The 23,466-nt window shown below is 45.6% G+C and overlaps 1 protein-coding gene, 1 long non-coding RNA gene and 1 pseudogene across 2 annotated transcripts in view; 1 reads left to right on the top strand and 2 right to left on the bottom strand.

Moving 5' to 3' along the window:
- Nucleotides 1-23,466, bottom strand: part of LOC117441325 (zinc finger protein 721-like) — a 393,163-nt pseudogene that overhangs the window by 112,614 nt on the left and 257,083 nt on the right.
- LOC139433273 (uncharacterized) lies at nt 10,068-10,968 on the bottom strand. Its single transcript, XR_011642823.1, has 3 exons — nt 10,849-10,968; nt 10,226-10,286; nt 10,068-10,143 (listed from the first exon to the last, which is right to left on the bottom strand). It is a non-coding gene; the product is annotated as an uncharacterized lncRNA (long non-coding RNA).
- Nucleotides 11,682-23,466, top strand: part of LOC139433269 (zinc finger protein 420-like) — a 46,659-nt gene continuing 34,874 nt past the window's right edge. The window contains exons 1-2 of the mRNA XM_071202207.1: nt 11,682-11,775; nt 18,959-19,024. Of these exons, the coding sequence (XP_071058308.1) occupies nt 18,992-19,024 (33 nt within the window). The 5' untranslated portion in view covers nt 11,682-11,775; nt 18,959-18,991. The remainder of the gene's footprint in view (nt 11,776-18,958; nt 19,025-23,466) is intronic.

Raw genomic sequence — 23,466 nt, 5'->3', positions numbered from 1 at the left:
AAAAGCAATGCTGCATCCTACGCATAGTAAGTGAGGACCATCCAGTTCGGCTGTACAGTGTGCAATGATGAGTCCTATAGGGTGCATCTGATATATAGCGCAGTGCAGCGTGGTACAGTGGGTCGAGTTTGGCCAAAACAGTGGGACAGGCAGATCTATAGATGGTATCACCGCAGTCCAGCTGGGACAGGAATAAGCCAGAGACCAACCTTTTACGGGATGAAGTTGAAAAACAACATTTAAGGGGGAGGGAGAGAGAGAGAGGGGGAGAGAGAGGGGGAGGGAGAGAGAGAGAGGGAGGGAGAGAGAGAGGGAGAGAGAGAGGGAGGGAGAGAGAGAGGGAGAGAGAGGGAGGGAGAGGGGGGGAGAGAGAGAGGGAGAGAGAGAGGGAGGGAGAGAGAGAGGGGAGGAGAGAGAGGGAGAGAGAGGGTGGGAGGGAGAGAGAGAGAGAGAGAGAGAGAGAGGGAGAGAGAGAGGAGAGAGAGGAGAGAGAGAGAGAGGGAGGGAGGGAGAGAGAGAGAGAGAGAGAGAGAGGGAGGGAGAGAGAGAGAGAGGGAAAGAGAGGATCCGATTCTCCCGTGTTCACACCTACACACTGTACAACACACAAACCTACACACTGTACAACACACACCTACACACTGTACCACACACACACACACACACACACACACACACACACACACACACACACACACACACACACACCACACACACACACACACACACACACACACACACACACACACACACACACACACACACCTACACACTGTACCAATGAGAAGTATCGATCTGTTACGATTATAAACTGAAGCGATATAAAAATGACTCCCATTAACTGAGTTTTAAACATCAGCATATCCGGTCATAGTCCGCCCCTACGAGCTCATATATAAACACTATAATATAATGTGATGTGTTATACCCCCCCCCCCAATATCTCTCTCTATCGCCCCCCAGTGGAGAGGGGGCTGCGCCTGCAGCAGCACGTGGTCATCAGGACCCTCAGGTGTGTTAATATATACAATATATCTCTCTATCGCCCCCCAGTGGAGAGGGGGCTGCGCCTGCAGCAGCACGTGGTCATCAGGACCCTCAGGTGTGTTAATATATACAATATATCTCTCTATTGCCCCCCAGTGGAGAGGGGGCTGCGCCTGCAGCAGCACGTGGTCATCAGGACCCTCAGGTGTGTTAATATATACAATATATCTCTCTATCGCCCCCCAGTGGAGAGGGGGCTGCGCCTGCAGCAGCACGTGGTCATCAGGACCCTCAGGTGTGTTAATATATACAATATATCTCTCTATCGCCCCCCAGTGGAGAGGGGGCTGCGCCTGCAGCAGCATGTGGTCATCAGGACCCTCAGGTGTGTTAATATATACAATATATCTCTCTATCGCCCCCCAGTGGAGAGGGGGCTGCGCCTGCAGCAGCACGTGGTCATCAGGACCCTCAGGTGTGTTAATATATACAATATATCTCTCTATTGCCCCCCAGTGGAGAGGGGGCTGCGCCTGCAGCAGCACGTGGTCATCAGGACCCTCAGGTGTGTTAATATATACAATATATCTCTCTATTGCCCCCCAGTGGAGAGGGGGCTGCGCCTGCAGCAGCACGTGGTCATCAGGACCCTCAGGTGTATTAATATATACAATATCTATCTCTATCGCCCCCCAGTGGAGAGGGGGGTGCGCCTGAAACAGCCATCAGGACCCTCAGGTGTATTAATATATACAATATCTATCTCTATCGCCCCCCAGTGGAGAGGGGGGTGCGCCTGCAGCAGCACGTGGTCATCGGGACCCTCAGGTGTATTAATATATACAATATCTATCTCTATCGCCCCCCAGTGGAGAGGGGGGTGCGCCTGAAACAGCCATCAGGACCCTCAGGTGTATTAATATATACAATATCTATCTCTATCGCCCCCCAGTGGAGAGGGGGGTGCGCCTGCAGCAGCACGTGGTCATCAGGACCCTCAGGTGTATTAATATATACAATATCTATCTCTATCGCCCCCCAGTGGAGAGGGGGGTGCGCCTGCAGCAGCACGTGGTCATCAGGACCCTCAGGTGTATTAATATATACAATATCTCTCTCTATCGCCCCCCAGTGGAGAGGGGGGTGCGCCTGCAGCAGCACGTGGTCATCAGGACCCTCAGGTGTATTAATTAGGGCTGTCAAGTTAACGCGTTAATAACGCGTTAACGCAAAAAAAAATTATCGCCACTAATTATTTTAACGCGATTAACGCATGTGTATTTTTTTTCCTCGGCCGCCCCGTAGTTTCAGAGCGCATCGAGTTTAAAATACCATCTACAAGCTGATGCTGACAGCCCCGCTCCTGCCGCCCGCTTGTGGCAGACCACACTTCCACGCTCACCGGCAGGCACCGACTGGCCATCGGGAGGACCGGGAGGGTGTGTGTTTGTGTGGCCCGAGCGAGCGAGAGAGAGACCTTACGTGCATTACCGTACCGCAGTGTGAACGCGGCTATTGTTGTTGTTAGCATCTGGTGCTAGCTAGCTGCGCTAACGGATATAAGGAGCTGTTTAAATGAAAACAGAGGAGCGCTCCATCCACACAACTGCGCCGAGCACTTGACTTGATGCAGGAAGCAGACAGCGGGACATTGTACGAGCAGTCAGCACACTCATGATTGCAGCAACATGATTGCAGCTTCCAGGCAGCTCCCGTTCGAGCATATGCCTTGAGTTGCACATAGCTCCAACGATCCAGCACACACACACACACACACACACACACACACACACACACACACACACACACACACACACACACACACACACACACACACACACACACACACACACACACACACACACACACACACACACACACACACACACACACACACACACACACACACACACACACACACACACACACACACACCAGGGTTTCCGCTAGGATTTTTTCTCGCCGGTCAAATGTCCGGGCAGAATTTATTTTACCGGACTAATTTGAAACTTACCGGTCATATTTCAATAATAATAAGAGTTGTGTAGCAGAGTTTCCATTAGCATGTAATTACCGGACTATGAGCAGATATGCTTCAGTTTAAAACTCAGTTCACGGGGCTCATTTTTATATTGCTTCAGTTTATAATCGTAACAGATCAAAAAATTCAGATTCATTTTTCAATAAATGATTCCACAAACAACATAATTATTACATTCAAACAAACTACTTGTAGTAGACAACGTACATTATTCAAAAGTTTACATTACATTTGAATAATAACACGGGAGAAACGGATCCTCTCTTTTCCCCTCTCTCTCTCTCCCTCTCTCTCTCTCTCCCTCCCTCTCTCTCCTGACATCACGTCAGTTTCTCATGCAGCTCTGCAGCTCGCTAAACAGTGGGCGGGGCTTCAGGTGATCATGCAGAGCTGCGTGTCTCGGTCAGACTCAGCAGCTGATCTGATCTCTCTCTCGCTCCGGTTACACTTCACTCGCGTTTATGTCCATATCGATCAGATCCAGCTCTCCTGATCGGCCTTTATAGAGAGCACCGATCAAACTATTAAGAGTGAATATCGGCCGATAATGACCGGCGGCCGATCGATCGGAGCCTCCCTAATTATTACCAGACATTTTGACCGGCAGGTTTTGAATTTACCGGTTTTTAATAAATGTTACCAGCTAAAAACCGGTAATTACCGGCTAACGGAAACCCTGACACACACACACACACACACACACACACACACACACACACACACACACACACACACACACACACACACACACACACACACACACACACACACACACACACACACACACACACACACACACACACACACACACACACACACACACACACACACACACACCACACACACACACACACACACACACACACACACACACACACACCATTTGTATTGTATGAGAGGTTCCAGGTTGTTGTGTTTAATATTCATGAGAATATTTGTCATTGTTCAAATGATAATAAACATTAGCATAAAGCATATTTGTCCACTCATATGTTGATAAGAATATTAAAAACTTGAAAAATATTCCTCTAATGTACATTTAGAACAGATAAAAAATGTGCGATTAATTTGCGATTAATCGCGATTAACTATGGACAATCATGCGATTAATCGCGATTAAATATTTTAATCGACTGACAGCCCTAGTATTAATATATATAATATCTCTCTCTATCGCCCCCCAGTGGAGAGGGGGGTGCGCCTGCAGCAGCACGTGGTCATCAGGACCCTCACGTGTATTAATATATACAATATCTCTCTCTATCGCCCCCCAGTGGAGAGGGGGGTGCGCCTGCAGCAGCACGTGGTCATCGGGACCCCCGGCACCCTGCTGGACTGGTGCAGTAAATACAGAATCATCGATCCCAAACTCATCTCCATGTTCATGTTGGACGAGGCGGACGTGATGATCGCAACGCAGGGCCATCGAGACCAGAGCATCAGGATACACAGGTTAGAGGTTATATATGTTTTTTGCGGGGGGGTTTGTTTAATTATTGAATGTATTTGTAATGTCTTGCTCCTGCAGGCTGCTCCCGAAGGAGTGCCAGATGCTGCTGTACTCGGCCACCTTCGAGGACTCGGTGTGGGGCTTTGCAGAGAAAGTAGTCCCTGATCCAAACATCATCCGCCTGAGGAGAGAGGAGGAGACGCTGGACTCCATCAAGCAGTTCTACATCCTCTGCAGCGAGGAGGAAGAGAAGTTCTCTGCTCTGTGCGACCTGTACGGAGGGCTGACCGTCGCTCAGGCCATGATCTTCTGCCGTGTAAGATCAAGAACAACTAGGGATGTAACGATATATCGTTAAATAAAGGTCTCAATGCCGTCGTGAGACTGACAAAACGTAGGGAGACCTGTCCAACATGGCAGCAAGTAGGTTACAACGTGAACATGAAACAACAGATAACAGGACATGGTATTTACAGGGCTACATGCACACACCTAGAGACATGGACACGTACCAACAGTATGTCTATATCTCTGTCAATAACCTCACCTTCTTGGCAACAGCTGTATTGTTGTTGAAGAGGTGGAGAGACGATGCTCAGTTTGACCCACTGCTGTCCCCCATGGCCAAAGCATGTCTCTCTGTCCCAGCAACACCAGTACCAAGCGAGAGAGCTGTTTCCTTGATTTGACTACAGCGAGTCCAGCAGCACGACTTCAACGTCACGCCGACTTCAGATCCAGATTCACACACACAGATTCTAGATGGAACGAGTTGAAGCGTTGGAACACTTTGCAGGAGGCAGGGACTGGCTTTCAAGCAGAACAGAAACTAACTCAGAGGAGTGTTCACGTGTTCGGCGTAATGACGTACAACGGCCTCCACGACTTCTGTAGTCCTGTTCAGCAGAGGTGTGGACTCGAGTCACATGACTTGGACTCGAGTCACCAATTTGATGACTTGCGACTCGACTTGACAAAACACTTGCGACTCGACTTGGACTTGAGCACCAATGACTCGGGACTCGACTTGGACTTGAACACCAATGACTCGGGACTCGACTTGAACACCAATGACTCTGGACTCGACTTGGACTCGAACACCAATGACTCGGGACTCGACTTGGACTTGAACACCAATGACTCGGGACTTGACTTGGACTCGAACACCAATGACTCGGGACTTGACTTGGACTCGAACACCAATGACTCGGGACTTGACTTGGACTTGAACACCAATGACTCGGGACTCGACTTGGACTCGAACACCAATGACTCGAGACTCGACTTGGACTTGAACACCAATGACTCGGGACTCGACTTGGACTTGAACACCAATGACTCGGGACTCGACTTGGACTTGAACACCAATGACTCGGGACTCGACTTGGACTTGAACACCAATGACTCGGGACTCGACTTGGACTTGAACACCAATGACTCGAGACTCGACTTGGACTTGAACACCAATGACTCGGGACTCGACTTGGACTTGAACACCAATGACTCGGGACTCGACTTGGACTCGAACACCAATGACTCGAGACTCGACTTGGACTCGAACACCAATGACTCGGGACTCGACTTGGACTTGAACACCAATGACTCGGGACTCGACTTGGACTTGAACACCAATGACTCGGGACTCGACTTGGACTTGAACACCAATGACTCGGGACTCGACTTGGACTTGAACACCAATGACTCGGGACTCGACTTGGACTTGAACACCAATGACTCGGGACTCGACTTGGACTTGAACACCAATGACTCGGGACTCGACTTGGACTTGAACACCAATGACTCGGGACTCGACTTGGACTTGAACACCAATGACTCGGGACTCGACTTGGACTTGAACACCAATGACTCGGGACTCGACTTGGACTTGAACACCAATGACTCGGGACTCGACTTGGACTTGAACACCAATGACTCGGGACTCGACTTGGACTTGAGCACCAATGACTCGGGACTCGACTTGGACTCGAGCCTCTGACTTGAGGTGACTTGATACTTTAACTCAGAGGTCTCCAACACGCCGACCGCGAGCTGCCGCTAGGAGAGCAGCCTCCCGTCGGGGAGAGCAGAATCTCAGCCGCTCCTACTCTTGCTGAGAATCCTTGCAGGCAGGGACGGGGCTTTATTTAGCTGGGCCACCATGCGGCCAATCATATGCGAGGACACACTAGGATCATACCGTTATGTGAAAGAAGGGTGGGGGGCACAGCAGGTGTAGTGGGACAGGCCAGCTGCACAGAGCGACGGGGAGACGGATTTAAATGCTAGAGCGTCGGAAAAAGTCAAATGAGCGAAAACCGAAAACAGAAGCAGCGTCTGCTGCTTTTCAGCGATGTTGGAGAAAGCAGAGCTGAGGACAGGATTTGTAAAATGAAAATAACCTTCAGAGCAGGGTTTCTCTTTGGTAACCACTCAGGATTTACTGCCAGAGGTGCGAGAAGTTCAGATCTTGTACTTGAGTAAAGTGCCAGAGTGTAGGAATACTCTGTTACGATAAAAAGTCCTGCTTTCAAAATGTTACTCAAGTAAAAGTACAAAAGTATTGGCATTAAAATATAGTTAAAGCACCAGCTGCAGAGGGACCTAGATGCAGGTGTTCCCCATAGAGACGCCTGGCTGCACATCATCCCTGGCATGCAGATGGACTGTGGGTCCCTCACCACATGTCGCACACAGTGATACACATGCTGTCACCTCAACCCCAGGGATCTGATCCACTAACTCCTTCTGAGTCGAACCGTCACGGCAGCCTCGCCTCACTGATCCCTCTCAATAGAGAACACACGTTGCTTTACCAGCAGAGAGGAAATGATTATTACATTATGAATGTGGCTAATAAAGAGCAGTTTGATTATTAAGTATTATTCTGTTGATCGATGTCATTACGTTGCATTTAGCTGACGCTTTTATCCAGAGCGACTCACAATAAGTGCGTTCCACCAGGAAGACACAACCTTGAAGAAAACAGAATCATAAAGTACATCAGGCTTCATAGAGCCAAGCATTTCAAGTGCTGCTCAGCTGGCTTTAGGTAAGCCAGCCCTTTGTTAGTATATAAGTGCTTTGTTAGTAGTTCTATCCTCGAGGTGGAGTCGAAGGAGATGAGTTTCAGTCCGGAAGGTGTGTGAGCTTTCTGCTGTCCTGATGTCAATGGGAGCTCATTCCACCATCTTGGAGCCAGGACAGCAAACCCACGTGTTTCTGCTGATGGGAACTTGGGTCCCCCTCGCAGCGAGGGTGCAGCGAGTCGTCTGGCTGATGCAGAGCGGAGTGCACGTGCTGGGGTGTACGGTGTAACCATGTCCTGGATGTAGGGAGGGCCAGATCCATTCGCAGCAAGGTACGCAAGCACCAGGGTCTTGAAGTGGATTCTAGCAGTTACCGGAAGCCAGTGGAGGGAGCGGAGGAGCGGCGTGGTGTGGGAACATTTGGTGAAAAGCACTTAATGACTTGTTTCAGACTCGTTTTGTCAAAGTTTAGGACTTGAGACTTGACTCGGACTTGCAAAACAATGACTTGGTCCCACCTCTGCTGTTCAGCCACTCGGTAACAACCATCGTTTCTCAGACACGTCCACTCTTCAGGAGTCACAGCGGGGTCACTGCTGATGGTTTAATGTCCCAGAACAAAACGTGATCCGTCTCTTCAATGCGTCTCAACCTCGGACCTTAGCTCAGATACTTTCCTAACTCCTATGGAGAGATCCCATTGGCTCTGAGACCAGGGCACAGGAAGTGGAGCCATGCTGACTCACTTCCTGGATTCAGGACTCGTTCCCGCGCCGCTCTATAGCAGCAACGGTCAGAGTTAAAAACAGGGTGAAAGATAGAATACAAATGAAAATGATAATACAGCAAAGATAAGTAACTTCTGAAACAAGATGTCACAAAGTCGAGTGAATAATAATGAATGCTGTGTCTACGGGCTCCTCTGATCATTCGTGATGTTGAGATACGACAATCACAACTTTCACTTCATAGGAACTATACATGGGTTTACACTAAATAGTAACGGCTCGTGATATGTGTGTGTGTGTGTGTGTGTGTGTGTGTGTGTGTGTGTGTGTGTGTGTGTGTGTGTGTGTGTGGGAGTGTGTGTGTGTGTGTGTGTGTGTGTGTGTGTGTGTGTGTGTGTGTGTGTGTGTGTGTGTGTGTGTGTGTGTGTGTGTGTGTGGGAGTGTGTGTGTATATATATATGTGTGTGTGTGTGGTGTGTGTGTGTGTGTGTGTGTGTGTGTCTATATGTGTGTGTGTGTGTGTGTGTGGCTGTGTGTGTGTCGTGTGTGGTGATGTGTGTGTGTGTGTGTGTGTGGTGTGTGTGTGTGCGTGCGTTGCAACACGTTCTCACTCCCATCCCGTCACATATTGACGGACGGTCAGGGCCCCCCTCCCCGTCGCTATTATTACGTGCAGGGTACCCTTTGCCCGTCAGGCATCTACGGGCAGGGCGTCCCCATAGACCTTTCATTTCGTGGACAGCGGACCCCCTTGACCGCCAGGCTTCTACGAGGCAGGGCGTTCCCATAGACCTTCATAGACCACGTGATCAACAACGATGGCCGACCTTCGTGTTATTCTCGGTGGAAAATGCCTATTTAAGGTTAGGTAAAAAGGTAGGGAGTGGTTAGGGTTAGGATGGGGGAAGGGAAGGTTAGATTGAAGGGAGGGAAGAGAACTGCGACCCGGGAACGTTCATACTGGGTAGTTTATTTAGTTTAAAAAAAATTATCCAACGAGTTAGAGACCACAAAGGAAGTGTAGTACCGCCGTTTGACCACAAGACTCCGGCGCACTCCTGGGGGCTTGGTTCAACCTCCACTGTCTGCGGCCGCAGCTAGACCCTTCTTAGCCACCGTAGTGTCGTGTCAGGTGGGCGTGTCGTGTACCATCGTGTACCGCCGTGTACTGGCCGCGGCCTATAGGCCCTGGCTGCGGAACGGGGCGGGGTCGGATGTGGGCGGGGCTGGACGTCCGATGGGCGGGGTGTATGGATATCCTAATGACACAAACAGCATCATCTGCTGGACAACTACAATAAGTACAGACACAAATCTGCACTGACTAAATATAATTAATCTGCACTCGACTAAACATTTATCATATAACAGAACAATCATTAAGATAACAGAACCGAAAAAGCAAATACAGTAAATATAAAAACCAAAGCAAGTATACAAACAAAAAATCTATACAACAGTGAAAGGCTTTGCTGATGCAAACATTCAACCGCGCTCTTCAAAACAGGCATGAACCTTAAGCTTTTCTTTATCAATGCTCAAAAAACATTAAATAGTCCGACTCAAATTTGAACCTGAACATAAATGCTGTGCTGCCTGGGGATGCTCCAAGCGCTCAGAGAAAGGAGTATGAATGTAAGGTTTCCCCACTGACACAGGAGAGGAGCAAAGAATGGCTGGCTCAAGTCAGCAGGAGCAATGTAACTATCACAAAAGACAACAACTGCAACAACATATGTGAGGTAATCATATTGTTCACAAAACGAAGACCACACCATTGGGAAGCTTAACGTCTGTTTAATAAAGGAACAGGGAGAGGCTTGCAAAGCTCTGGGAGTTGAGACTCAGGTGCAGGGTGAGGGTCTCAGTGCAGGTCTTCAGGCTCCATTGAATCCCCCTGGGGTTCTGGTGCTGAAAGAGGGAGACAGGAGAAAGGGTTAGATACATCTAGCAACCTAGAGGATGGGAAATTGCCGACCTATTTTAAACGTACCTTGTGTTTTCACTCTCACTTAAGTCCCTCTCCCTTTGCCATCAATCCAACATCAGCTGAGCTGCAACTTAATACAGACAGGTAATAATCAACAGAATCACAAAGACATGATATGACTGCTAAAAACACTCACCCATAAATTACGTTTTTGTTTACTGTTTGGAAGTCTCAAATATCCACTCTAAATCCATATCGATAGCGAGGTATCACAAAAATAGCTCTCTTCCTTATTATTGTGTAACGTTAACTATATTATACTAGCTTGAACTCCAAAATGGATATCCTCATTTCACCACCTCCACCCACTACAATCACACGCCCCAATGTTATATTGAACTAATATGTAACTCCCTCCACCCGGATAAAAGCACGTTAAGAAGCCCCTTTTCTCTAATTCCACAACGTTGGAGGAAATAACATTAAGAGAACGGATTAATAGGATGTTCGTGGTTAACGTGTGTTGCTAACGTTATCCGGCGTTCTAGCCTAATCTGTTATCTGTAAACGTCAAATATATTGATTGAAGGGATAATCCACTAACATCCTTTAATACACATGTGTAGTTAATTTGATTCAGATGTTCTGATAATATCCGCAATATAAATCTTTAAACGTCTTCTTACCTTTAAAAGTCCATCACGAACGGTCTATTATGCTACAACTCTACTGCACTGCTAGCCGCAGATCCTCTCAATAGTTTCCCGGAAGTGCTCCGCGATCCGCCATTGCTGTAAAAAACTGGTCCATTGGAGTGAACAGAGATGTCGGAACTCTTCTCTGGGCGGCAGTCGGACATCCAACCCCGCCTTTTATCCGACCCCGCCCCATTCCGCGTTCCGCAGCGAGGACCTTCTCCAATTGCGCAGGTCTGCGTCGGTCTCGCTCATCTCAACCAAGCCTAATGTCCGTTTCCTGTTTACGGTCGTTTAAATCTCTGTTTTTGAGAATAATAAAATAAGATAATACAAATGATAAAATAAGAAAATAAAAATTATGTAATAAAAATTCTAATAAGACAATAATAATTAAAATAATAATACAATAAATAAAATAAAAATATATAATTCACTCACAATAACTCATTTGAAAAAATATATATAAAGAAATGTGGATATATCTTTTTACTGAAATGTGTGACATTCAGAGTTTATTCAGCATTCAAAATTTATTCAGAGTATTAATGAGGATGTTGGAGAGCTGCTGATGTAACTAAATAACTCCCAATGTGGGATCAATAACGTTTAACGTGTTAATACTTTATTGCTTGTTTGTTTGTTGACAGCATGTAAAGTGGCCTTGGGTCCCTTGAAAGGCGTTATAAAAATGTAATCTATTATTATTGATAAGGTATTTGGTTCCCTCTGGCGGTCACTAAGTGTACTCTGCCACCTCACATTTTGCAACAGTACTAGTATCTTTACGGCAGTCACCACAACATCAGACACAATATGGCCTCCGCAGGTCCGGAGGATTTACCGGAGAACTGGGAGGGTTTAGCGGCCTCAGGAGACACCGGCATTGCAGGATCCCGTAAAACCACCTTCGTTCAGGTGAGTTAAGCACCGGGAGCTAACAAGAGCTATTGGGAGCTAATGGGAGCTAACTGCTTCTGCCAGGGGTAAAAACAGTATTAATATAGTATTACAAACTGTATTCAAACAGTGTTTAAAACGGTATGAAAATAGTACCAATATAGTGTAGTGCGGAGAGATGGTAGTCGGAGGCGGTGCACCGAAGGTGCAAAGGTAGCTTTATTGATCAGCAGAAAAGCACATGTTGTCCGGTTGCAGTCCGGGAAGAGAAGGGAAGAAGAGAAAGGAGAGCACACAGGCCATGTCTCAATTCAGGGGCTGCACCCTTCGGAGTACGCAGCCTACGCGGTCCACGGAGGACCCAGCGCACGTAGACCGGGTAGGCTGGACCGACCGGCCTACGAAATGAGACGGTCTAATTTACGGAGCGCTTCATATTTCGCTGAATCGCTGTTCAGTTGCGCTGCTCCAGCAGCCTGCTAGCAAATTAGCTTACAAGCTAACTCAGCTGAAAAGGATCTAGAAACGTTACTTTTACATTTTTTGGAGATCACCGTCGGCGATGAATTAAAGAGGACCATGGCCAGGTAAATAAGATGAAGCTGTTCCTTTAGCCCCCAGTAATGTTAGTAAGTTAACTAGTAAATGATATATAGCTGATGTAATTTAATCATATTATTTCATTTTTAAAATAAGTCTTAATTTTTCTGTACTAATAAAACAATATGTTTTTTTAAATGAACAAAAGCATGTTGTATAGATTGATTCTTAACAATATTAGTGTTCTAATCTTAATAGCTGTGATCATAACAGTTTATATTCTCTTTCTTCCCCTAAACCTGCCCAGTTGTCCCACTGACCCCAGGTCAGCACCTCCAGGTCCAGCACCACCGTGACGGCTCTGCTGAAATACACAATTAAACATTTTCTATGACCTATTTTTTATGAATAAAATTAAACTGAAGACAGTTTAATTTCTTCAAACACTGGCAAAAAGTGAACTAATCATATTAAACACAGGGTTGCAGAAGTATTATTGCAAAATTGAACTCTAAGCATTTCAGACAAACAATCCCTAAAGGATCGTTTAAAATGATGTACTGTTTTGGTTTTTAAAAAACTAAAGACATGAACTGACAGTCACACCTGCATCCCTTTGACAGCACTGCACAAACTAACATCAAGCAAAAGGCTGCTGTCTATTTTTGATTGTTTTATTATTATTATTATTATAGGATTAGGATAAATTAAATACAATTTAACCTAAATAAAAGATGATCAAATCTGGTGGAAATATTGAAAATAGGCTTTTCTTTTAGCCCTCAAAGCAGCATGAGCTGAATAAAAAGGTTGTAATGTTGTCCCAAAGTTTAATAAACAGTACAAAATTGGAACATGTCAGAAAAATAAATAAAGCTAATAGCGGCAACACGTCAGGGTAGCATTTTATAAATCCCACCGTACTGTATGCTATACAGGTCTAAATGTTTTCACTTTAGTCTATTTATGTAATATAAAGTATAACTTATCTATAACAGAGCCAAGATCTCTGTATGACTTTAGGAAACTTCTGAACTGAATTAAAAATAAGTGTAAACAACAGTGCAGTACGTCCAGCTAGCTAGTTAGCGTCACATATTTATCCGTATTATTTAACGAAAATGTACATTTTAATGCCCCTTGGGTTTGACGTGTGTGACATTAGTTAATTTAAAGTAAGTTAAAACCAGGGTTCGAGTTATAAACTGTGCTCTATGGGGGTCTTTAAAACTAACGCATGCGCGCGTGCAGGCGCGCACGCACACAGTCACATGCATAAATTGCGCAATAATGTATTGCGCACCTTGGAGGTGCAGACTCCAACTGATGGTATATATTGCACACCCTTGCAAGTATACAATTAGTGTCTGGTGTGTTAAGGCTTCAAAGATAAACAGCGCCTCCGTTTTACTCTCTCTCCACAACTTCAGGACAGACTGCGCATGCTCAAACACATGAACTCGGACACAATCAATAACAACGTAAGAGCTATAGAAATGAAAGAAAATATAAAAATTAGCTCTCACAGATAAAACGAAAGAGAGAGAGAGAGACTGACTTCACTGCTAATTACGTGGTCCAGCAAACACACACACGCACACACACACACGCAGATAAAATAGCCCAAAGTGGTCTGTTTTCAGCAGGCTGTGGTCGCGGTCCGCGGTCCTGGAATCCATGATGGGGAAGTCCGATGTCCTTTATTTATCCACGAGTGGATAAATGGGAAAGGGTCAAATGTGTTGATGCCCATTTAAATCCACAAACAACAATGCGTTGAGGCTTTTGGCTCAGTTTTCCCATCGTTGTTCTTCGTGGCAGAGAGCACCTCGATCGTCTGATGTATGTCACGGCTTGCATCAACCAGGGACGTGTCGCGTTTCTGTAGTTTCAGGGAGAGACTTTGTAGTTCACGTAACAGGTCTTTCATTGTCACTAAATCAGTGAGGAATCCAGTGGATGTCGGATGCTTTAGTAAACCAGTGTACTTGGCTTTCTCTGCACCGGAACGTGAGCCATCTTCACTAGCAGATTTAAAGTTATGTGCTAACACTGGGAAGTCCTTCAGTACAGCTTTGACAGTGTTGTAACTAGGGCTGTGGTGATACACTAATCTCACGATACGATACACGATATTCAGCCAACGATACGATATATATCACGATATTCAGCCAACGATACAATTCGATACACTTATATCATTTTCTGAAAGATTTTAAAGGGACAGTGTGATTTTGGTGACATCTTGTGAGTGTTCCATTGACTTGGATTGAATTAATTCAACTGAAAACTGAAAGCATCCATTATACAATATATGGCTCTGACAGAGAGTCTCCAGCTTGCAAATGCTGGACAAAATGAATCAAAAGATGTGGTGAGAAAATGAGTTTCATTTATTGAAACAGTGCAAACTCTAGCTGTAAAGTGCAGTATCACAATGGACAATGGAGAATGAAAAGGTGCAGCGGGTGGCGGAACACGGAGGATCTGAATGGGACTTGTTAGAAATTAAAATCAATGTTTCAATGGCATAAAGTACCTTAAACATACCGTCAGTTTAAATGCTGTTTTATACTGAAAAACCAGAAGTTGTTGTGCACAACCAGTTGTTGAGCTTTTATTCTGAAAATCCTTCATCTCCGATTAGCATTTAGCATGTGGCTAATATACCATTTCCTATAGAGGTGAATTTAGTAGCGATATGACACGGAGTGGTGCACACCGAAACCTACTGATTTCAACACTACAACTATAGACGTCGAGATATTATTATTGCTGAATATTAAATGAAGGTACAGTTTATTTGAATACGTTTGTTTACAGACGTGGGTAGCATGAGACAACATTCGGAACTACCGGAAATGATACCAGCCGTGAGGTATTTTTGGAGTATTGATTACAGCGTTTAAAATGTATTAAATGAAAAGTCATGAAAGAGATAAGGAGGAGAAAAGGCGTGTTTAGTTATATATTTAATGTGCAATGTCTGAATCCTCTGTAATGCGCAACAACGAACATTGGAGACGTGCAGGGCCGGCCCCCAGCAGCGCCAACCGGCCCACAGGGAGGAGCCAGCAGAGGATATTTAACAGCTGGAAAGGTGGAGCTCGCTCTCTTCCCTTCGCTCACGAGAGCCAGAACACAGCTGTTTTTCTGACTGAACCATCTTCTGCTTGTAACATTACCGCGCTTTTTATTAATTAAAGTAAACATTTTAACTTTCTCAGAGACTCAATTAGTCTCCTTTTTAAAGCTTCTCTCCTGGACGCGTGTATAACGAACACAGTTATCAGACTTAATGTATCGATACCCGCGGCTGAAATATCGATACTTTCTCGGAAAATTAAATATCGATATATATCGCAAGATCGATTAAATTGCACAGCCCTAGTTGTAACTGCTGGAACCCCATCTAATTGTAAAGACTTGTCCGATTTTCAGAATCTGCATGTTCAGTTCTGCAGCCGCTTCTTCCAACTCCCTGGCGTTTACTGGTGGTAAAGAAAATAGAGTTTAGCGAGGAAAAACTCTAAATGATTACAGCCTGCCACAGCCTTCAATGAATCATTCACCGCTAATTCCAAACGATGAGCTAGACAATGAACTGGCTGAAGCCTGGCTATGCGTCCAGTCTGTCTCCCAGTTAGTACGGCAGCACCGTCTGTGGCTATGCTAATTAGGTTTTTACGAAGAGACTCTTCATCCATTCCGCCCGCCTGGTGCGCCACACAGCGACTCTGCATCAGTGCCCTGGTCCACCATCCAGTTCAACAATGTCAAAATTAGGGGTCGACCGATTATCGGGGCCGATATTCATCATTTGACCGATTATCGGTATCGGCCTTTTTTTTATAAAATTGCCGATAACACTTTGGCTCTGATGCGGCCGTTTCTCTGTCTGCAGTCACCACTCTCTGTACACGAGCAATGTCCCGCCCACAGCGCTATCTGATAAGCTATTACTGAAGTGTCAATCAACACTGAAGATTTTCCGGGCGGGAGCCAGCCATAGAGGCGGGACCTTCTCAGATTACAGGCAGGTGCGAAGAACGCAGACACTGCAAGCAGCAGCGCTGAGCGGCAGAGACACACATGTGTTTCGAAGGTAAATCAGTTGAAAGCCGAAGTTCAATAAACATCCCAATCCCCTATGCTGAAGTTGCAAAAACAGCACGATCTATTGATCCAATTCTATCAGCTTCCCAGTTACACAGGGACGCGGGAAGTCAGTCAGCGTGCAGCGTCTTGCAGCGGAACTGTGGTGCGGAGGGGGGGCTGCGAGTGAAGCCTCGCAGTTTTTCAGGTTGATATGTGAAGCTCATTAGCTAGCCAACATGTATCTAGCAAATGTTTAGCAAAATATTAGAAGTGAGGCTACTAGACTAACGTTAGGTCTACTGTAATAGCCTCACTTTTAATAGTTTGCAAAACATTTGCTAGCATAGTGTTTTGCAGTTGCTAGCAGTTTATTGGGATTTTATGCTAGATAGACAGGCATTGGTTTGATATAATAAATGAAGCATTATTGTTAGTTAAGCATGTCAGCCTGCTGCCCCACTTCTTGTCTCTCTAACTCATTGCAGATGGCTGCACTAAAGAAAAGGGCACAGAGAGGAAACCAGTTGTAAGATGTTTTAAAAGTTCATTAAACATAATATAGGCTATGCTTAAATGCATTTCAAAGAAGTTGTGTTGGAGTTTGTGTTATTCTACATTTTGACACCAAGATTTTCTGATTTTACTGCAAATGTATATCGGTTCCAAATCCACCATTCATCTCATTAAGTTGCATAATGGGATTCAATTTTGTATAAGGCGACCTTTCTTTAGCGACAGTATCGACGAACTAGCTGTCTCATTAAACATGCTGGAGCTGAGTTCTGCAACTTTCTTCGGAAGCACTTCTTTTAGTTTGAGCTCCGCTATTTCAACAGCTCGTTTATGAGCAATGGAGTCGCGGTGTATGTAAAACAAATTCTGCAACTGCTTCTGCAGAGGGCTACTCACAGTCCCATTGATCCAGGCATCCGCCAAATGCGTTCCATATTTTTTCTCCGAAAGTAAGAGAGTCTTGGCTTCCTTACAGATGAGGCATCCAAGACCACCCTCCTTTGAAAACAGCCAGGGGTTTCTTTCTTTCCAGGATCTCCACTGATTGTGTCCCCAGTTAAGTGGCGGTCCTTCTGTAGCAGTACCTCCTGCCTCCTCATGCCGCTCCGCTTCGGAACTTTCTACGTGTGTGCAGGTGGTCCCACATTCAACAGCATCAGGTCCGCTAGCAAAGACAGCATCCTCCGTAGCAGCAAGGTTAGTGCTAGCTGTCACGCTAGCAGGTGCATTTTGGTTGTCAAAAGCTGTTTTTTGTTTCTTTATGAGAAAACCAAAACTAGCCAGGCTTGTTGACCCCGTCGGCGGCAGTGGCCTTTTTTTGGGCGGCATGGTAATCGTCTGCTAGCCTACGGTACTCGTAGTATGTATGTGTGTATCTTGTCAATATATTTGAATGTCTGTTGATATAACGGTTCATTCTTCGGGCGCGCGCAGCACGTTCACAGCTTCACAGGCATAGATTGCGCAATATTTTATTGCGCACCTTAGAGGTGAAGTGCAGGCATATTGTCATTCAAGAGAGAATACGATCTTTTGGAAGTCATTGTTTTGTTTGCCTATTTACCTCGTTAACGTAAATAATACTCATTATATTAAAAAATGCATTATTTGTGAACAAAATAATGGTTGTTGGTAATGTATATAGCGACCCCCACAGATGTTTGATTTCACTGGGTCCGTGGGAGCCCCTCCTTATGGGAGCTCAGCTCCCATTGGCTCCCACTTAACTTGAACCCTGGTCAAAACCCAATACTCACATTTATTAGTGATTCCTCTGCTTGCTGCTGCTTTTAAATCCACTCTGCTGGGGAAACCGGAAGCCATTTAATTTGAAAAAAACTCACTCTTCCCTGCACTTCCATTGCACCCTAGGATATGGTAGGCCGCAGAGTGTACATCAGATGTATCCTTCAAATTGGGGAAAAGTAGGCTGCATTCGTGGGCCGCATTCGGAGGAGTCTCGTCTTTTCTTTAAAATTGGGACAGCCTTCTTTCGGCGGAAGTGACGTATGAGGTCTACGAATGCAGCCTTCGAAGGATGCAAACCCTGAATTGAGACACGGCCCCAATAGGTACACAGGAGGTACAGTCAACATGTGTGTCCGTGCGGAACAATACCCCCAACCTGTAGTTCCATGAGTGAATTATGATAAACAATCGTATCAATACAGCATATAAAACAGTGTTCCATCACAGGCTGTACAACAAAGGTAATTCAATAAATAAACACTGATCCAAGTTACTGTGATATATTAGTAGATGACAAGTCAGAGCAGGCGCCGTGGGAAGTGCAGTCTTTTATAGTGTGTTGACTACAGACGTCACAATTAGGTGGCCTTTCTTATGAAAACAAAATACTGGCTCTAACACGTATATAACCTAAGATTCTCGTAGACTGGAATCTTAAGTACAGTTCTTGAGTAAATGTACTTCGTTACTTCTCACCTCTGCTTTGAACCTACGAAGTAGCTGTAGATTTGTGTTGTTGTGTCTGTCGGTTGTATCGAGTTGTCTTGTTTTGTGTCAGCTGTAGTTGTGTTGATTATTTCAGAGACCCAGCCGGAGAAGCAGCACTGAGAGCAGCATGGAGGAGAACAAAGAGACCCCTGGAGCTCAGGTCAGTGTGCACTTCATCTCAATATATTCCTATCTTTGTTATCCCCAAATGAACGATCACAACCTGTTTAGAAAATACAATATGAATGCACTGTATGGTTAGATATAGGTTAGAACGTTGTTGTATACGATAATACTTTATTGATCAAGTCTGAAGTGTGACTTGCATCACAGCAGCTCCATGTGTAACATCAACATAAACAAATATCAAGACACAATACATGAAAAACAAACATGTAACATGACAGCAGGATCAGTGAGAGACAACCTGCTCAAAGAGCCTTCAGCGTGCTTTTGGTCTGGATTCAGCTCTGTGTTCACTGATGCGGCTCGGAGCTAGAGCCTGTAAAGTACCGGTTTTTCCTCTTCACACCGCAGCGGAGCCGCCTCTTATGCGGCTTTCACACAAGGGCTTTTCCCGTTCTAGCTCCGTGCTAGAGCGTTTCTGGTTCAGCTCCGGTTTCCCTTTTCTGCTCCCGTTTTGTTCACACCGCCCAGAGCCCGACTGGTGCTGCCGCTGCTGCGTCATGACGTCACCGTTTACGGTGCTCACTACAACAACAACGGGGGACTGCGTCGGTTCGATGATCGTGTTGCTTTTAATCACACGAAGCCAGATAAAATAGAATAACAACTTCTCCAACCTTATACTTTTCTCCACAGTGCCGTGGTTCATTGTTTATTAATTTGGTTCAGCGGCATTTACCGACCGCTGTAGTGCTGCTCTTCCACAGGAGTTTATTCTCCCGTTAGCTCCGGGTTAGCTCACACGGCTCTAAAGTATTCACTGTCTGACTGTCACACAAGCAGCTGATACATATCACCAGTTCCCCTTAAGTGAATGTGTGTCAGTCCGAATTGACACCGTTTGGCATCACAACCCTATTATGAAAGTTTCTCTGGTATAAAATGGGTGATGTTAGCATAGCAACCGAAGCTAAACTGACTACTTGCTATTGCTACCCTATTGTGGCATAAGCCGTTTTCTATAGGCATATTTTACCGGCCTATTTTTTTATTATGATTCTACTTGTGATAGTCGGACATGACAACCTGTGCAGCCCATGTATTGATTCCATCCGATAGCTGTTATAATACAAAACAAAACGTCTGCCTGCTCTCCACAATGATCAATGACAGTGAACGGATGGTCAAAGTAAGGTACAAATAAACAGAATCACACGAAGCCTGGTTAGTGTTGCCTGACTTTATAAAGGGTGGTTGCGTTCTAGTCACTTTGCTCAGTACTACTGCTTGTAGGCAGGCATGATGAGACTCTTCAGTCGACCCATGTTCAGGGGAGGTGGATTTAATTTCCTCCACGCCTCGACGTAAGAGAGACGTAAGCGACGCCACCTCTTAGCTCCGGAATCTTGCTTCTAGATCGAAATATTTTTGGAGCTGGAAACTAACCGGATTCCAGAGCTAAGAGGCGGCGCCGCTGCGGTGTGAAGAGGAAAAACTGGTACTCTAGCTCCGAGCCGGCCCTGAAAACGCGGTGTGAAAGGGGCATGAGAGGACTGACTGGAGCACAAAGGATGCTTCAGTCTGACTTTATTGAATCTCCATTAGATGGCAGCAGTTCGTATTCTCTGTTCAGAGCATGCTTTGGGTCCCAGATGATGTTGTTGGACAGCCTCTCAGGTTATTATGGTCTGCTGAGTCAGAAAGTCTCTGACAGGGTGGACCAACAATCTTTGAGCAGAGTTGTAACAGGTGGAGCAGTTTTGATTTTAAAGCTGCTGACAAACACTTGTACCAGGTAGCTTTGCAGTACTGCAGAACAGACACGATCACAGATGTAAAGAGCAACTGAAGAATTTCTCTGCTCGCCCAAAAAGACCTAAGGCGGCTGTAGGAGCCATTTAGGGGTGTTGCTGTTATGTCAGTTTACTTTATTTATATTTATACTACACTACTGTTTTGAACACTTGGTGGCGGGATTTAGCTGCACCGGGTGTATCAAAGCAGTGACAGGAAATGACGTGGACACAAGAGGTAGAGCATACCGATTCCACCAGCACAGCAAGAACAGAACGGCAGAACGGCAGATGTTCATACCACAACCTTTGACACAGCATAATTAAACCTTGGTATGTAAAGCTAAATAAACAAACATATATAAACTACAACAAAAGACCGGAAATCCATCTGTTCGTGTCTGCATCAGGATCTCTCTGAAAACCTTCTGTGTAAAGTAATGGCAAATATATAGGACATTGGAACAAGGAAATTGTACGGAGCCCCTAAAGCAGGGGTAGCCAACACGGAGCCCGCGGGCACTTAGTCGCCCGCAGGGGCAACGTGAGTTGCCCGCGGGGCATGTTCTAAAAATAGCTCGCCAAGCAAATCCAAAATGTATAAAATACACAAAACAAAAAAAGGAAATGTAATTAAAATAATCTACCCTATGCATAAACGAAACCTAAATCATAGCGAACTCTATCTACTTACTACAACTCTATATCTAACACCCCTCCTCCCCCCACCCCCACAATGAATATCGACCAATCACGTTCTTGCTTGATTTGCGGGACCAGCGTTGCAGTCGGGAAGAAAAGTAATGTGGCACCTCACCGCTGGTTTTCCTTCTGGCAGAATATACACAACACATCAGCCCCATTGAACAGCCTATCATGCCAGCCTATACAACACATGAGGGGCAGAGTTCTACTGTGTGTGTTGCAACCATGGTTGCAACTTGCATATTTATTTATTGCACTTGACGCACACACACGCATGGCGTAATTTCCACTGGGGACAGGGGGGACATGTCCCCCGCTCTTTTCGAAATCCCGTTTGTGTCCCCCCACTTTACAAATATGTTTATTATTATTTTTTAACGCAAGCCGTCATCGCCACGGAGGAGCACACAGCCTCTGTGAGCGAGCGAGACAGAGGGAGAGAGAGCGTGAGAGCTAGGGAGGGAGAGAGAGCTAGGGAGAGCACACAGTCTCTGTGAGCTAGCGAGAGAGAGAGAGGGAGGGAGCTAGGGAGGGCGAGCGAGAGAGCTAGGGAGGGAGAGAGAGCTAGGGAGGGAGAGAGAGCTAGGGAGGGAGAGAGAGCTAGGGAGAGCACACAGTCTCTGCGAGCTAGCGAGAGAGAGAGAGAGAGAGAGAGAGGGAGGGAGCTAGGGAGGGCGAGCGAGAGAGCTAGGGAGGGAGAGAGAGCTAGGGAGGGAGAGAGAGCTAGGGAGGGAGAGAGAGCTAGGGAGGGAGGGAGGGAGAGAGAGCTAGGGAGGGAGGGAGGGAGGGAGGGAGAGAGAGCTAGGGAGAGCACACCTTTATCTATTTAATATAGATAAAGTAAGTAATCGTTCCAATGTGTACTATAGGACAGTAAAAAAACAGTTTAAAAGGGGAGTGATTAGTAAAATATGCATAAATAAAAAGAAAGAATGCTAACTAGGTAACATAAGATCAGAATAAACCAGTTTAAATGATTTGTTATTGGTTGTGATCATATTCTAAAGATGTTTGGATTATTGAAAAGTATACAGCTCCCTTTCATAGAGTGTTGAGAGCTGTATCCATAAATTCACATTGCTCTCAATTTGCTCCAGATTGATGCATTTCACTTCAACATTTTAAACAAATCTTCCATGCATGCCCCCGGACCCCCCTAGAGGAGGTGAGGCCCGTCCACCCCCAAATAAAGCAGGTTAAAATAATTCAATTGAATACATGTTCTTTTAGTAAGCACTGCAAACGGGTCCCACAGACCCAAACAGCACACAAAGGTTAAAGGTCAGCATATAATAATGTTAAAATGTATGCACTGCAAAAAACAAAAAAGAGACAAGTAAAAGTAGCTCACGACTTGTTTTATTTTTTGAAAGTAGCCCTCACCCTAAAATAGGTTGGTGACCCCTGCCCTAAAGGGACATGGAAAAAAAAAAAAAAGAGAGACAAAAATAAAGTCAGGATAACGGATTCGTTTCTCGTGCGCACGAGAAACGAATCCGTTATCCTGACTTTATTTTTTTGAGAAAGTTACCGATGCACCAAGGAGGAAGTGGAACACGAGACAACCATTTCATTGCAGACTTTTATGTTTACGTGGGGAAATGACAGTGCATACATTATTTGAGATATATTTTGAAGTCAGACTTAATTGTATGGACATTTCGGCCAGGGGTGTAGAGCTATTGGTTGGCACCGGATTGGCAAAAAACAGGAGAGTCTGTAAACCAGTCTGCTTTGATCTATGAATTAATGTCCGTGACTCTCAGAGTACCTGCTACCCGCAGCTGTCACTCACACACACACACACACACACACACACACACACACACACACACACACACACACACACACACACACACACACACACACACACACACACACACACACACACACACACACACACACACACACACACACACACACACACACACACACACACACACACACACACACACACACACACACACACACACACACA

This window comes from Pseudochaenichthys georgianus, unplaced genomic scaffold, assembly GCF_902827115.2.
Source record: "Pseudochaenichthys georgianus unplaced genomic scaffold, fPseGeo1.2 scaffold_167_arrow_ctg1, whole genome shotgun sequence".
Classification (NCBI taxonomy): domain Eukaryota; kingdom Metazoa; phylum Chordata; class Actinopteri; order Perciformes; family Channichthyidae; genus Pseudochaenichthys; species Pseudochaenichthys georgianus.
The sequence above is the reverse complement of the archived record's forward strand: the minus strand, read 5'-3'. Positions and strand labels throughout refer to the sequence as shown.